The sequence below is a fragment of the Mandrillus leucophaeus genome, unplaced genomic scaffold (assembly GCF_000951045.1).
Source record: "Mandrillus leucophaeus isolate KB7577 unplaced genomic scaffold, Mleu.le_1.0 Scaffold227, whole genome shotgun sequence".
Taxonomy (NCBI): Eukaryota; Metazoa; Chordata; class Mammalia; order Primates; family Cercopithecidae; genus Mandrillus; species Mandrillus leucophaeus.
This window is the reverse complement of record NW_012102332.1, coordinates 3,187,234-3,204,460: the sequence shown is the minus strand read 5'-3', so window position 1 is coordinate 3,204,460 and position 17,227 is coordinate 3,187,234. Positions and strand designations below refer to the sequence as shown.

The window sequence follows — 17,227 nt, the reverse complement described above, 5'->3', positions numbered from 1 at the left end:
TGTTGGTCCTCCTACTTGAGAGTCATCAACATGGATAAAGCTACCACTTTAGAAGGTATTTCTTCTCAGTTGAAATAGCTCAGTTGGGAGAGCATTAGACTGAAGAAAGTATTTCTTCTTCTTTTGTAGAATGAATTGGGATAGTGTCCACTTGAAAATACATGGGGACCGGGTGCGGTGGATCATGCCTGTAATTCCAGCACTTAGGGAGGCTGAGGCAGGCAGATCATTTGAGGTTGGAAGTCTGAGACCAGCCTGGCCAACATGGTGAAACCCCGTCTATACTAAAAAATACAAAAATTAGCCAGGCATGGTGGCGGGCGCCTGTAATCCCAGCTTCTTGGGAGGCCAAGGCAGGAGAATTGCTTGAACCCAGGAGGTGGAGGTTGCAGTGAGCTGAGATTGTGTTACTGCACTCCAGCCTGGGTGACAGAGTGAGACTGCATCTAAAAAAAAACCAAAACAAACCATGGGAAAAAGTATTAGTCTCCCTTTTCAGTTTCAGTGTCAAGCAGTTACCCGTTTTTTTTTTTTTTAATGTTTGTTTGAAAATATTCACACACACACGCACAATAACTGACAGACGTGTACAGTGAGTGGCTGCGGTTTGGCTCCACATCCTGCCGTCTGTCCATCCACTGTTTGTCTCACCTAGCTCCTTAGACACTCATGTATGTAATTGATTTTAGTTAAACTTTATGTTTTTGACTTTCAGGTAAAATTTATATATAATGAAACGCATCTGAGTTCACCATTTCACAAGTTTTGACAAATGTAACCTGTGTAACCCACATCTTTATCATGACTCTTGCTCAGAAAGTTCTCTCGTGTCCTGCCCCTTCTTCCCAGAGTCAATAACTGGTCTGATGTTTCTCTAGCATTGACAGATTGTGCCAGTTCTAGAACTCCATAAATTGAATCATGTAGTCAGGTTCTTCTGTGTCTGGCTTCTTTCACTCTGCATAGTGCTTTTGATTTTCATCTTTTTTTTTTTTTAAACAACATAATAGGTTTATATTTAATATAGCACTTCTCATCGGGAGGTATTACTCAGTTAATATAGTTTTTTTTTAACATTAAATATCTTTTCCATGTCAGTGTCTATAGTGCTTTTTGTTTTGTTTTGTTTTTTCTTTAACATTAAGTCTTTTCTCCATTTCAGTATTAGATACACTGAATACATTTTTTGAAAAATTTTTTTTTTTCAAGAAAAGCTAAGTACATGGAAAAATCCAAAGTATATGTTTTATTCATTACATTTGATGAATTTTTTTGTTTGTTTTTTCCTCTCGTGAGGGAGTCTTGTTCTGTTGCTCAGGCTGGAGGCCAGTGGCATGATCTCGGCTCACTGCAACCACCGCCTCCTGAGTTCTCTGCCTCAGCCTCCTGGGTAGCTGGGATTACAGGTGCCCTCCACCACGCCCAGCTAATTGTTGTATTTTTAGTAAAGACGGATTTCACCATCTTGGCCAGGCTGGTCTCGAACTTGTGACCTCAAGTGATCCTCTCACCTTGGCCTCCCAAAGTGCTAGGATTACAGATGTGAGCTATCGTGCCCAGCCTGATTTTGTATTTTTAATAGAGATGGGGTTTTGCCGTGTTGGTCAGGCTGGTCTCAATCTCCTAGGTTCAAGTGATCCTCCCACATTGGCCTCTCAAAGTGCTGGGATTACAGGCGTGAGCCACCACACCTGGCCAATGGGAGGTCTCGCTTCCCTTCTCTCCAGCATTCTATAAGCAATGTGTTTGGGCAGTATGTGTTCAATTTTCTCTATGTATACTTTGAACCCTACAGTAGTGAAAGGAAAAGTAGACGAATATTGAAGCTGATGTGGTGTGGTCTTTGAGCTGATGGTGCTAATTATTCTTGGTTGTTTTCATGGCCACCAGTGACTTCATCCTGCTTTTGCTATTGTAAAGTGTTGTAATTTATGCTCCTGAGAATAACACTTGAGGTGTACTTAGGGTTCTTGTCTGCTTCCTGGTGACTGTCGAAGCTTTTCGTCTTGAAGAAGGGAGATGAGCAGTGTTCCAGTGTACTGAGTTTAAAATTATGAATGTTGCATTTTTTTTATTTGTAAAATTTATAGCCAGATGGAGGATAGGGGTGGCATACTTTCTCTAAAGGGCCAGATAGTAAATATTTTAAGCTCTCAGTGAACCATATGGTCTCTGTCATAGCCAGGGGCCCTTGCAGCTGTAGTGCGAAAGTAGCCACAGACAACACTACGTCAGTGGGCAGGGGAGGTTCATTCTGTAAACTTGATTTATGGACACCAAAAGATGACGTTCACAGAATGTTTGCAAGTCACAAACTACTGTTTTCCTTTTGATTATTTTTCAATCATTAAAAAATATAAAATACGGTGGCCGGACGTGGTGGCTTACACCAGTAATCCCAGCACTTTGGGAGGCCAAGGTGGGTGGATCACCTGAGGTCAGGAGTTCGAGACCAGCCTGGCCAACATGGTGAAACCCCATCTCTACTAAAAACAAAAAATTAGCTGGGCATGATGGTGCACGCCTGTAATCCCAGCTACTCAGAGGCTGAGGCACGAGAATCATTTGAACCCGGGAGAATTGCCTGAACCTGGGAGGTGGAGGTTGTGGTGAGCCAAGACTCTGTCTCGAAAGAACAACAAAAGTAAAATACTTTCTTTCCTTTCAGACCATACAGAAAGAGGCTGTGGACTGGGTTTGGCCCCTGGGCTGTGGTTAGTGACCACACACACACACGCACACATACACACATGCACACATACATGTAGTGCAGAGTCTGGCATTTAGTGCCAGCACCTGTGTTCTCACCTGAGCTGTGTTCCTGGCTGGGTTCTGCTCTGTATTTTGTGATCCCAGGTGTCTACCTTGGTAAACTGGAGACAACAAAACCTGTCTCCTTCAAGGTTTTTTGTAAAGATTTAAAAGGGTAATGTGTTGTTGGTAGGCCAGATGCTTTGTATAGTACATATTAGGTTATTTTCACTTTTTTTTTGTTGTTTGTTTTTGAGTGGCATGAACTGCCTTCCAGGTTCAAGCTATTCTCCTGCCTCAGCCTCCCAAGTAGCTGGGATTACAGGTGTGAGCCACCACACCCAGCCAACATTTTTTAAATTAAAAAACATATGAAATTTATTGTGATCCCTAGTTAAGTAAATTATGAGTTCTGTAGATTCATGTAACCCCCGCCATCATCAGGATGGAGAAGTTTCATCACCCCAAAAGCTCCCTTGTGCTACTCCTTTTTATCACATGTTCCCTGGCCTCGTACCCTAGCAACCACTGATCTATTCTCCATCAGGATAGGGTATTCTTTTTGAGAATGTCATGTAAGTGGAATCATACTTTAACGTTTTGAAACCATCTTCATTTACTCCCAGTGATATGTTTGAGGTTTGTCTGTTGTTCTGTGTATTAATAGTTCTTTTTATTGCTGAATAGTGTTTCATCATTTGGATGTACCACATTGTGTTTATCCATTCCGCTGTTGTACGACCTTGTGGTTGTTTCCATGTTTCTTTTGTAATTGTAATCCTGCTGTGAGCATTTCTGTACAGATTTTGTGTGAATATAGTTTCCATTTCCCTAGGATAAAGACCTAGTAGTGTGAAAGCTGGATCATGTGCTGAAGTGTTTTCCAAAGTGGCTGTTTTAGTTTGCATTCCCACTGGCAATCTGTCATGTTTCTGTTGCTTTGTGTCTTTGTTAGCTCTTGGTGTTATCAGTGATTTTTAGTTGAGCCATTCTAACAAGTCTAGTGGGATCTCATTGTGGTTTAAATTTGCATTTCCGTAATGGCTAATGATGCTGAATATCATGTTCTTTGCCACTCTTGTATCCTCTGTGAAGTTTCTGTTCAGATCTTTTGCACAGAAGCAGCTGTATCATGGAACCAGTAAAATAACCAAGGAGAGGTTGATTTAAGTTCTGTTTATAACCCTAGAAGATTCCTGCCCTAGGGATATGGGATGGCTGAACATAGGACACTGACACTGGACAGATGAAATAGCAGTTTATTAGTCATGCATGCTCACAGCCCTGGAGGTGGGGGACACCGCATGCCACACGGGGGCTGCACTTGGGAACAGAGTGAACCACCAGGGGCTGTGGGAGGCACATTTTGTAGTAAGAAGAGGGTGAGATGACTTTGCTTCCATGGGAAGATGTGATTGGCTTGTTTGAATAACTCTGGGCCGGCAGGGATGAGCAGGCTGGGGTCGGGTCTCCATGATAAGGAGGGTTGTTTGGCTTTGGGACCTTATCCGTGGGAGCAGAGCTGGGGGGAGACCTTGTGGTTAGGCTATTTGAGGCCTTCTTGATTTTACTGACGTCAAGGCAGCACGTAATATTTAGCCTTGATTTCGGGCCCCACAACACACTCTTCTACACCTGCTTTCTGTGGCACTTTTCAGAAGGTTTTGTCCTTAGTGTTTAGCAGTTGATTATGATGTGCCTAGTCATGGCTTCTTTTGGATTTATCTTGTTTGGGCTTCTTCAGTCTGCCTAGATTCTTCAGTCTGCCTAGGTTTATGCCATTTGCTGAACTTAGGAAGTTTTCAGCCATTAGTTCTTTGGATATTTTTTTCAGCATTATACCTTTTCTTTCCTGTTATTAACCTGTGGGGTCTGTGCTAATTCTAGGTAGTTAGTTTCAGAATTGAATTGCACTGTGGGACACGTAGATGGGTGTTGCAGAGAACTGAGAATTGCCTTGTGCAAAAGTCCATCCATTTGGTGTCAGAAGTGTTGTAAACAGAGGATCTGTTTCCTTAGAGACTTTTAGGCACTCATTATTTGTAATTTGGATGGGATATCATGTCTTTCACCGATTTCGATACATTTTTCTAATTATGTTGTTTGGATGTTTAGTAATAGCCTTGTGTAATGGAACGTGTTTACACTTCAAGGTTAAGGTTAGTTCTCTCTGCTCTTCGCTTACTATGTAAGGAGTTTTATGACAGTTGTTTTTGACTGAAACTTCACATTGTCAGTGGCCTAAAGTCATTGTTCTCAGCTTTTCCTTTGTGTCCCAGTGCTCTTGAATTCTGCTCTCAGTGACAGCGCCCCTGCATAGCAGTGCTTCTCAGTTGGCAGTGGAGTAGGGCCTTGTAAAGAGTTGAAAGATTTTTGAATCATACTCCTGTTCTACACCCTCCCTTTTCCCATGTATACACAAGCATTGGGACTCACTGGAAAAAGGCAATTGGTGTGAAATTGAAGTAGGTGAATATCAAAGACTAAGTTTCTCAGTTGTGAAGTGTACTAGGAAGTTGATGGAATATCATTTTGGAAGACATGCTTTGAATAATTTGTTATATCGGTTTCTTTTTCTTTTTTTTTTTGCTACAGAGTCTTGCTCTGTTGCCCAGACTGGAGTACAGTGGCACCATCTCGGGTCACTGCAAGCTCTGCCTCCAGGGTTCACACCATTGTCCTGCCTCAGCCTCCCGGGTAGCTGGGATTACAGGCGCCCGCCATCATGCCTGGCTAATTTTTTGTATTTTTAGTAGAGACAGGGTTTCACTGTGTTAGCCAGGATGGTCTTGATCTCCTGACCTTGTGATCTGCCCGTCTTGGCTTCCCAAAATGCTGGGATTACAGGCATGAGCCCCTGTGCCCGGGTGATATATTGGTTTCTTTATGAAAAGTGTACTGGATCTGTTACAGGTGTGACTGTCTCTTATACACATCTAGATGTGTATAAGAGACAGGTGTACTGGATCTGTTACAGGTGTGACTGATGTATTTTATTTTTAAGTTGTCAAACATTCAGTTAATGATGTGTGTTGTAACTTTTCGGGGAGGGACATTTGCAGAGACTAATGGTATGGCATTCTGAAAAGCAGTTACAGATTAAAATATTTTTAATTCTGCAGATGATAGTGTCGAACCGGGTGGAACAAAGAAAGAAGATATGAATGACAAAGAGAAAAAGGATGAAGAAGAAACTCCTGCACCCGTATATAGGGCCAAGTCAATCCTGGAAAGCTGGGTATGGGGCAAGCAACCAGGTAATCTTGTGAGTTTTGGCACTTTGGAAAGCTTGATCTGATACTCCTTTTCTATATAACTTGGATGGATTCTTAGTATTTTTTTGGTAACAATTTTTAAAAATGTAATTAAATTTAAATATTGTAAAATATACATACCATAAAGCTTACCGTTTTAACCATTTTTATATGTACAGTTCATTGGCATTAAGTATATTCACATGGTTACCCAGCCATCACAGTTGACTAATTAAAGACAGAATCTCACTGTGTTGTCCAGGCTGGTCTTATACTCCTGGCTTCAAGGGATCTTCCTGCCTCAGACTCCTGAGTTGCTGAGATTTCAGGTGTAAGCCATTGTACCTGGCATTACATGTAACTTTTTGAGGAACCAGTAAACTGTTTTCCACAGTGGCTACATTGTTTTACATTCTTGCAGCAGTATACCAAGGTTCCAATTTCTCCATATCCTCACCAACACTTTTTCTTTTCTGATGATAGCCATCCTAATTTTTGTGAGTAGGTACAGCATCTCATTGTTTTGATTTGCATTTCCCATTTCCCTGTTGATTAGTCATTCTGAGCATCTTTTTACATGCTTATTGACCATTACTATACATTCACTGGAGAAATGTCTATTCAAATCCTTTGCCCATTTTTTTTTCTTTGGAGACAGAGTTTGGCTCTCGTTGCCCAGGCTGGAGTGCAGTGGTGCAATCTCGGCTCATTGCAACCTCTGCCTCCCGGGTTCAAGTGATTCTCCTGCCTCAGCCTCCCGAGTAGCTGGGATTACAGGTGCCTGCCACTGTGCCTGGCTAATTTTTTGTATTTTTAGTAGAGACGAGGTTTCACTATGTTGGCCAGGCTGGTCTTGAACTCCTGACCTCAAGTGATCCACCCACCTCGGCCTCCCAAAGTGCTGGTATTACAGGCATGAGCCACTGCGCCTGGCCCTTTTGCCCATTTTTTAATTAAGTTTTTTGTTTTGGGTTATAGGAGTTCTTTATTGTGGATGGACTTTCATAATCTTTTGCCTTTATCCAAACCAGTAAAACCCATATATTTATTCTATGCATACTTTTTTTTTGTGTAATTCAATTTTTGAAATGTCTGATGCATTTTTGTTCCAATTAAAAATATACATGGAATAAATGTTTTTTTATAAAAATACATAGATTATAAAGCAGAAATTTCACCTGACTGCCCACCCAAATTTCAGTTTTCCTCTAAGAGTTAGCCACTATTATCCCTTCGGTGTGGATATTCAGACTTTCTTTTCCTTGCATGGACGTACATGTGTAAATGTACATATATAAAAATAATTTGTGACACCAGGCTTGCACCTGTAATCCCAGCACTTTGGGACGCTGAGGTGAGAGAATTACTTGAGGCCAGCAGTTTGAAGCTGCAGTGATCTATGATTGTGCCTCTACCTGGGTGACAGAGTCAGACCCTGTCTCTTAAGAAAAAAATTCGTGGCCGGGCGCGGTGGCTCAAGCCTGTAATCCCAGCACTTTGGGAGGCCGAGGCGGGTGGATCATGAGGTCAGGAGATCGAGACCATCCTGGCTAACATGGTGAAACCCTGTCTCTACTAAAAATACAAAAAACTAGCCAGGTGTGGTGGCGGGCGCCTGTGGTCCCAGCTACTCGGAGGCTGAGGCAGGAGAATGGTGTGAACCCGGGAGGCGGAGCTTGCAGTGAGCCGAGATTGTGCCACTGCACTCCAGCCTGGGAGACAAAGCGAGACTCCGTCTCAAAAAAAAAAAAAAAGAAAAAAAAAAAAAGAAAAAAATTCGTATCTGCAGTTAATAATAGTACCCACTTTGTAGGTTATTATGGGATCAGTACAGTAGGCCAGACAAAGTGCGTATGCTATTATCTTGCATGTAGTAAGTACCAGCACATACTGTCTGTTATCCAGAAATTTGCTGAAATGTGCCTTGTATTTTCTCTCTTTCCATTTTGTTCAGTCTTACTAGAAGTTATCAGTTTGAGTTTTTTCAAAGAGCCAGTTGTTGGTTTTAGTGATTTTGTTTGGTTTCTTTTTCATTGATTTCTGCTTTACTCTTTATTATTTCCTTTTTTCTGCTGGCTTTGGGTTCCATTTACTCTTCTGTCTCTTCTAGTTTCTTAAGTTAAAGGCTTAGCTTAGATCATTGACTTTCGATTTTCTGTCTTTTCTAACAAGTGTTCAAAACTATAATATAAATTTCCCTCTAAGCATTGTTTAGCCACATTTCACAAATTTGGAAATGTTTATTCATTTTCATCTTCATTCAGTTGAAAATATTTTCTAATTTCCCTTTTAATTTCTTCTTTTACCCACTTATTATTTGGAAATGTGTTATTTCATTTTCAAATATTTGGGGATTTTCAAATATCTCCTGTTAACAATTTCTAAACTGGTTGTAGTCAGAGAACATATTCTGTGATTTCATTGTTGAGGCTTGTCTTAAGCCCCAGAATATGGTGTATTCTGTGGAATGTTTCATGCACACGTAATAAGAATGGCTGGGTGCTGTGGCTCATGCCTGTAATCCCAGCACTTTGGGAGGCTGAGGTGGGTGGATTACTTTAGGTCAGGAGTTCAAGAGCAGCCTGGCCAACATGGTGAAACCGTCTCTACCAAACATAACAAAAATTAGCTGGGTGTGGTGGTGGGCACTTGTAATCTCGATTGCACCCCTGCACTTTAGTCTGGGTGACAAAGTGAGACTACATCTCAAAAAAAAAAAAGTGTATTTTGCTGCTCTGTAATGCTTAGTGAGATCAAGTTGTCAGTGTTCAGGTATCCTTGACTTGAAATAATTTTCTGCCTACTTGTTCTATTCACTGTTAGGAGAGGAGTTGAACTAACACGCAAGGTTGGATTACCACATTAGTTTGACGTGAATCTCAGAGATTTTATCGGTACCAGATTACTTAGGAACTTTAAAGATACAAGTAATATCCTCACTTGTGTGCTCAGGCAAAGCAGGAAGAGATATGGGACAGTCTGTGCAACTCCCCCAGGTCCGTCCTGTTTGAACTCCGCCTGAGAGATGAGACCTCTCACTGAGGTGCGTCCTCCTCTCACTGAGGTACTGAGGTGCGTCGTCCTCCCACTGAGGTGCGCCCTCTCACTGAGGTACTGAGGTGCTGAGGTGCGTCGTCCTCCCACTGAGGTGCGTCGTCCTCCCACTGAGGTGCGTCCTCTCACTGAGGTACTGAGGTGCTGAGGTGCGTCGTCCTCCCACTGAGGTGCGTCCTCCTCTCACTGAGGTGCGTCCTCCTCTCACTGAGGTGCGTCCTCCTCTCACTGAGGTGCTGAGGTGCGTCGTCCTCTCGCTGAGGTGCGTCGTCCTCCCGCTGAGGTGCTGAGGTGCGTCGTCCTCTCGCTGAGGTGCGTCGTCCTCCCGCTGAGGTGCGTCGTCCTCTCACTGAGGTGCTGAGGTGCTGAGGTGCGTCGTCCTCTCGCTGAGGTGCGTCGTCCTCTCGCTGAGGTGCTGAGGTGCGTCGTCCTCTCGCTGAGCTGCTGAGGTGCGTCGTCCTCCCGCTGAGGTGCGTCGTCCTCCCACTGAGGTGCGTCCTCCTCTCACTGAGGTGCGTCCTCTCACTGAGGTGCTGAGGTGCTGAGGTGCGCCGTCCTCTCGCTGAAGTGCGTCGTCCTCTCGCTGAGCTGCTGAGGTGCGTCGTCCTCTCGCTGAGCTGCTGAGGTGCGTCGTCCTCTCGCTGAGGTGCTGAGGTGCGTCGTCCTCTCACTGAGGTGTGTCCTCATCTCACTGCACAAGTAGCATTAAGGATGCGTAGTGTTTCCGTTTTGTAGTCAAATAGTTTATACACTTTAGGGAATGTTTTCCAGGGAACCATGTCCCATAAGTCCTTGGATTTTAGGTATGTTTACCAAACACAATCCTAAACTAACCACATCTTGCTAAAAACATTTCATAGGTAAGGATTCTTCTCCTAGCAAATACCAGTCATTTATTTACAGAGAAGCCGGTCTCAGCATTCTGGGGAGATCAGGCCCAGCGACTGGCCTTTGTTTCCCTGGAGTAGCTCCGTTGTGCTGGGGAGGCATGAAAAGCAATTTCACTGCTTAGTTCATCTTTCTTCTGAGGAGAATTGAAATCTCATGCTAATTACAGATTATTTTCTTTCAGCTCTGCGGTTTTTGTTTCATGTATTTGAGAACTGTGTTATACGATGCACGCACTTTTAGGATTTTTACATCATTTTCGTAAATTTGACCCCCTTTATCTCTGGTGACGTTCTTTGTTGTGAAGTCACCTTGGTTTGACTACTATCCTTTCTTCTGATTTGGTATTTGTGTGGTGCGTTTGCCAGGTTTAGCTTTTTTCACTTTCAACCTTTGTGTATGTGTGAAGTGGATTTCTTTCAGGTATCATATAATTAGGTCTTGCTTCTTTATTCAGCCTGACAACCTCTGGTTTTTACTTGGAGTCTTTAGACCACTTGGGTTTAAATCTGTCATCTCTGGGGTTTTCCGCTACATCTTTCACTTGTCGCTGTCTACTCTCATGGTATTACCCTGCCTGAGCCTTGGGGCAGTTCTCTGACTACGGCCTCCTGCTTCTGACCTGTTCTTGGTTGGTTGTGTTGCTGTGTCATATATCCAAGTGAAACATGGTGTAAACCCCACAATATGCTGTTTTTGTTTATGCTTTAAATAGGCAATTACATTTTTTCCCCTCAAAATTGAAAAGAGAAAAAAAAGTCTTTTTTTTTTTTTGAGACAGAGTTTTGCTCTTGTTACCCAGGCTAGAGTGCAATGGCATGATCTCAGCTCACTGCAACCTCCGCCTCCTGGGTTCAAGCAATTCTCCTGCCTCAGCCTCCCTAGTATCTGGGATTACAGGCACACCCCACTATGCCCAGCTAATGTTTTTGTATTTTTAGTGGAGACAGGGTTTCACCATGTTGGCCAGGCTGGCCTCTAACTCCTGACCTTAGGTGATCCACCTGCCTCAGCCTCCCAAAGTGCTGGAATTATAGGCGTGGCCACCACACCCGGCTTTTTTTTTTTGAGATGGAGTTTTGCTTTTGTTGCCCAGGCTGCCAGGCTGGAGTGCAATGGCGCAATCTTGGCTCACTGCAACCTCTGCCTCCTGGGTCCACGCTATTCTCCTGGTTCAGCCTCCCGAGTCGCTGGGATTACAGGCATTTGCCACCACACATGGCTAATTTTGTATTTTTGAGTAGAGACAGGGTTTCATCATGTTGGTCAGGCTGGTGAACTCCTGACCTCAGATGATCCACCCGCCTGGGCCTCCCAAAGAGCCACCTTGAGTGGCCAAATAAAAGTATTGTATGTTAACCTACATGTTTACCATTTTGGGCCCTTAAGGTTTTGTTTATAGCCCAGCTGCCTTCTGGTATCATTTTCCTTCAGTTTGAAGATCTCCCTAATTTACCATTTCTAGATCTGCTGGCAGAGAAGTTTTTCAGTCTGTTTGGGTATCAATTTTGGCTTTATCTCTGACTCTACACAAATCACTTTGTCTCACCTTGGGCCTCTCATGTATAAAATCAGCAAGTGGCTGGGCGCGGTGGCTCACACCTGTAATCCCAGCACTTTGGGAGGCTGAGGCGGGCGGATCATGAGGCCAGGAGATTGAGACCATCCTGGCTAATATGGTGAAACCCCATCTCTACTAAAGATACAAAAAAATTAGCCGGGGTTGGTTGGCAGGCGCCTATAGTCGCATCTTCTGGGGGAGGCTCAGGCAGGAGAATGGCATGAACCTGGGAGGCTCAGGTTGCAGTGAGCCGAGATCGTGCTGTTGCATTCCAGCCTGGGTGACAGAGTGCGACTCTGTCTCAAAAAAAAAAAAAAGGAATAAGTATAATATAATGTAAATAATTAAAATTATGTTATATATATAAAATAAATGAAAGTACTCAGAGAGTTGCTGTGCAAATGACATGAAATAATGCACTTGAAGCTCCTAAGTCAGTGCCTGGCACATACTGTTTGATAAACATTTGTTGTGATTTTAAAAATCTGTTTTTCCCTTCTCCTTCTTTCCCCTCACCTAGGCATCAAAGTATCTACAGTTATGGGTGTGTAATTAGATCAAAAATAATACCTTTCTTGCTCAGATTAAAGCCCAGCTTATTGACTCACAGTGGCTTTAATGAAGAGGGTTTTCTTTGGAAGCTCTGCTTGCTCACAGGTACAGAGCTTTCGCAGAGCCAGCTCTCTACCTGGCAGCCTTGAAGGAGCTTGAATCAAAAGCATATTCTTGAGCCATGTCATCTTTAATCAAACTGCAGGTGGAATTTGGAGCTTTTAGAATAGCTCCTATTCCTTTCATTCCTTTTTTCTTTTTTGCTCTTCCAGCTCAACCTAAAAAGAGAAACACATTAATTTGAGCCATGGGAATTTAGAACTTGTTTTTTCTTTTGCTTAGATGTGTTTGACTAAAGCTTCCTTTTTCACAGGTTCATTTTTTCCAACATTTTATTATGAAAAAAAAATACAGAAAAGTTGAAAGAGTTTTACAGTGCGCACCCACGTATTGACCACCTAAGACTGTGCCGCTGGCGTTATCCCACATTCTTTATCACAGCTCTCTCCACCTTTTCGTGCCTCTATTCATCCATGAGTCCCTGACATTTTTTTTCAGTGTTTCCAAGGAGACCTCTGGACACTTGCTTCTCAACATTGCAGCGTGTAGGCCCTCAGCAGGAGTTCAGAGGTGCACATTTCACAGTGAACCTTCTGGGAGTGTTGACAGATCACAGCTTTTCTTTTTGTCTAATGAAAAGGGCTTGCTGGCCATTGGGTGTTGTAATCTCTTAGGACAGTAAACTCTTAGTGACTATCTAAATCATTCTTAATGATTCACTCTGCAGTGTAAAGTAGGTCTAGGAGGACCCTTTCTGACATTGCTGTTAGCATAAGTTTTAGCTTAAGGTTTTGTAAATGCTGTTTATCAGGATGAAGTTCCCATTTATTGCTATTTTCTGAGAATTTTTATTATGTATGAGTATTGAATTTTGTTATTTGCTTTTTCTAAATCATTTGATAGGTAATCATGCGATTTTTGTTCTTTAGCCTATTAATAGGGTGGGTTACATTGATTTTTGACTGTTGAACCAACTTCATTCCTGGAATGAAACTACTTGGTGATGATGTGAAATTCTTTTTATATTTTGTTTAATTTTACTTGCTTGTAAATAACTGAATATTTTTGTGTGTCTCTGTATATATAAAGTATATTGTTCTGTAGTTTGTACTGTCTTTAGGTTCGATATCATGCTAATATTAGCTTCTTAAAATGAATTGGGAGGTTTTTCCTCTTCTAGTTTCTGGAAGAGATTGTTTTCAGTCTGTATTAATTATTTTTTAATGCTTGATGGAATTATCCAGTGAATTCATTTGAGTATGGTAATTTCTTTTTTTGGGAATTCTTAGAATTAGGAATTCAGTTTTCTTGAGAGTGGTAGGGCTGTTCAAATAATCTATTTTATATTTGGTGAGTTGTGGTTATTTGTATTATTTGAGGAATAAGTCCATTTTGCCCAAGATGTCAAAGTTGCGTGTGTAGAGTTGTACCTAGTAATTCGTAATTATCTTTTTTGATATCTTCAGAGCCTGTTTCAATACTAATGTTGGTAATTTATGTCTTTTTTTTTTTTTTTTTTTTGGTCAGTCTTGCTTAGAGAGGTGTGTCAGTTTTATTGATCTTTTCAAAGATCCAGCTTTTTGCTTTACTGTTTATTGTTTTTCTGTTTTCACTTTGTTTCTTTTGTTTCTACTCTTACCTTAATTATTTCTTCCTTTCTGCTTACTTTTGGGTTTATTTTGCTATTTTTTTTCTTTTAGGTTGCTGAGGGGGCACTTATATTATTGATTTGTTTCCAAGTTTCTAATGTACCATTTATTTAGTGCTGTAAATTTCTCTCACCCACTGTAGCTCTTTCCCATACATTTTGATGTATTGTACTTGCATTTTCTCTCAGTTCAGAATATATTTTAAAATTTTCCTTGAGACTTCCTCTTTGATCCATGGGTTATTTAGAAGTTTAGTTTCTGAGAGTTAGGCAATTTTCCTGTAATTCTTGTTGACTTCTAATTTGTTTCCATTGTTTGAGGGAACATAGGCTGTGTTGACTTTAATTTCAAAAAATTTGTTAGGTTTGTTTTATGCCTCAGAATATGTTCTAACTTAGTATTTGTTTTGTGGATACTTGAAAAGATTTTGTATTCTGCTGTTACTGACTGGAGTGTTCTATAAATTTTGATTGGATCTAGTTGATTGATGGTGATGTTGAGTTCTATATCCTGGTGGCTTTTCTGTCTCCTAATTTTATCAGCTGTAGAGGGAGATTTTGAGGTCTCCAACTATATGTCTTTTTCTCCTTTCAGTTCTGTTCATTGTTTTTGTTTGTTTGGTGTATACATGTTTCGAATTGCTGCCTCTTAACGGTGGATTGACCAAGTTCTTATTTTATAATGTTGCCATCTGTTCCTGGTAATTATCTTTTTTTTTTTTGAGACAGAGTTTTGCTCCTTTTGCCCAGGCAGGAGTGAAGTGGCACGATCTCAGCTCACTGCAACGTCTGACCCCACTGGGTTCAAGTGATTCTCCTGCCTCAGCCTCCTGAGTAGCTGGAATTATAGGCATCCGCCATCAGGTCCAGCTAATTTTTGTATTTTTAGTAGAGATGGGGTTTTGCCGTGTTGACCAGTCTGGTCTCAAACTCCTGAGCTCGGGTGATCCACCCCCCTTGGCCTCCCAAAGTGCTAGGATTACAGGCGTGAGCCACTGTGCCTGGCCCTAGTGATAATTTTCTTTGCTCTGAAGTTTACTTTATTTGATATAAATGTAGCCAACTTCTGCTGTCCTTTCAGTAATGTTTGCATGATCTTTCTTTTTCTATACTTCTGTTTTCACTTTGCCTGTTTGAAGTCACTTTCTTGTGGACAACATGTAGCTGCATCATGTTCTCTAGTCTACTCTGCCAGTGTCTGTCTTTTAATTGATGTATTTAGACTGTTTACATTTAATTTAATGTCATTGGTAAATTGAGGCTTAACACTGCCATTTTGTTTGGTATTTTCTGTTTCTTCTGTTTTTCATTTTTTTGGTTCGGTTCTTCCTGGCTCTCTGTGGTTTACTTGACCATTTTTAGCATTCTATTTTATCTATAGTGTTTTGGAGTGTATCTTTTTGTATAGCTTTTTTAGTGACTTTTCTAGGTGATATATTACATGCAGATTAAGCATCTCTGAACCCTAAATCCAAAATCTGAAATGCCCCAAAATTTGAAACTTTTTGGCACCCCAGCGTGATGCCCCCAAGTTGAAAATTCCATTCATAAGTACTTATCATGAACTTTGTTTCATACAAAAAATTATTAAGCATTCTATATAAAATTACCTTCAGGCTCTGTGTATAAGGTATACACATATTAAGCATTCTATATAAAATTACCTTCAGGCTCTGTGTATAAGGTATATATAAAACATAAATGAATGTATTTAGACTTGGGTCCTATCCCCAAAATATCTCATTATTTACATGCAAATATTCCTAAATCTGATAAAAATCTGAATGTGGAACACTTGGGCTCCTGAGCGTTATGTAAGGGACACTCAACCTGTGTGTGTATGAACACTTATCAGATTGTACCTAGTGTTGTCATTTACCAGCTTCTGGGATATAGAAACTACCTTCCTTTATGTTCCTTTATGTTCTTCTTTTCATAATATATTTGCCTTAAGTATTTCATTTGCTTACATTGATAAGCACATATGACAGTGTTATAATTTTTGGTTGAACCCTCAGACATAATTTAGCAAAGTCAAGAGGTGAGGAAAGAGTCTACTGTATTTATGCGTAGGTGTGCGTGTCATGCTCTTCTTTCTGGAAGTTCCAGGGTTTTCTTGTTTGATGGTTGCCATTCTGCTTAAAGAACTTCCATTAGCCTTTCTTTTCGTGTGTGTCTTCTGGTGACAAATTCTATTTTACTTCCTCTGAGAATGTTTTGCTTTCTTTTTCATTTCTGAAGGACATTTTTCCTGGATATAAGAATTCTGTGGTAATGGTTCTTCTCATCATTTGAAAAATATTTTATACTTTCAGCTGGCCTCCATGGTATCTGATGAGAAATTCGCTGTCATTTGACTTGTTAATCCACAATAGCTAAGGTACTGTTTTTCTTTAGTGGCTTTTGAAATGTTTTGTCTTCTGTTTTTTGGAGTTTGATTATGATATGTCTTAGATTGGATTTCTTTGGGTTCATCCTGTTTAGGGTTTGCTTACTTTAGATCTGTAGATTTATGTCTTTTGCCAAATTTGGGAACTTCTAAGCCATCACTTCTTAGAGTACAGTTTCAACCCCGCCTTCTTTCTCCTGTCCCTTCCTGAGTTCAGTGACCAGAGTTGTTATAGTCCCATAGGTCTCCGAGACTGTTTTTTTTTGTTTTTGTTTTTGTTTTTTGTGGGGACATATATTTCTTTCTTTCTTTCTTTTTTTTTTTTTTTTTGAGACGGAGTCGCTCCCTATTTCCCAGGCTGGAGTGCAATGGCACGATCTCAGCTCACTGCAACCGCCTCCCCCCGAGTTCGAACGATTCTCCTGTCTCAGCCTCTCGAGTAGCTGAGATTACAGGTGCCTGCCACCATGCCCAGCTCATTTTTGTATTTTTAATAGAGATCGGGTTTCACCATGTTGGCCAGGCTAGTTTCAAACTCCTGACCTTGTGATCCGCCTACCTTAGCCTCCCAAAGTGCTGGGATTACAGCTGTGAGCCACCGGGGGCGTGTATTTCTTCTGTGTTATTCACATTGAGTAACTTCTATCTTTTCCATCACTGATTCTTTGACCTTTTTCCTCCATTCTACTGCTATTTCCATTCACTGAGTTTTTATTTTGGTTATTGTATTTTTCAGTTCTAAATTCTATTTGGTTTCTTTTCTCTTCCTTTTCTTGTCTTAGGCTTTCTATTTTTTCATTTATTTCACATGTGTTTGTAATTGCTTGTTGAAACCTTTTTATCATGGCTGCTTTTAATTATTTGCCACATTATGCCCACATCTAGCTCTGTCACCCAGGCTGGAGTGCAGTGGCCGGATCTCAGCTCACTGCAAGCTCCGCCTCCCGGGTTCACGCCATTCTCCTGCCTCAGCCACCCGAGTAGCTGGGACTACAGGCGCCCGCCACCACGCCCGGCTAATTTTTTTTGTATTTTTAGTAGAGACGGGGTTTCACCGTGTTAGCCAGGAT

At 41.3% G+C, this 17,227-nt stretch overlaps 1 protein-coding gene across 1 annotated transcript in view; it reads left to right on the top strand.

The window, feature by feature from the left end:
- The window catches only part of HERC2 (HECT and RLD domain containing E3 ubiquitin protein ligase 2), a 227,857-nt gene that overhangs the window by 23,721 nt on the left and 186,909 nt on the right, over positions 1 to 17,227 (top strand). The window contains exon 3 of the mRNA XM_011981498.1: positions 5,874 to 6,008. Within this exon, the coding sequence (XP_011836888.1) occupies positions 5,874 to 6,008 (135 nt within the window). The remainder of the gene's footprint in view (positions 1 to 5,873; positions 6,009 to 17,227) is intronic.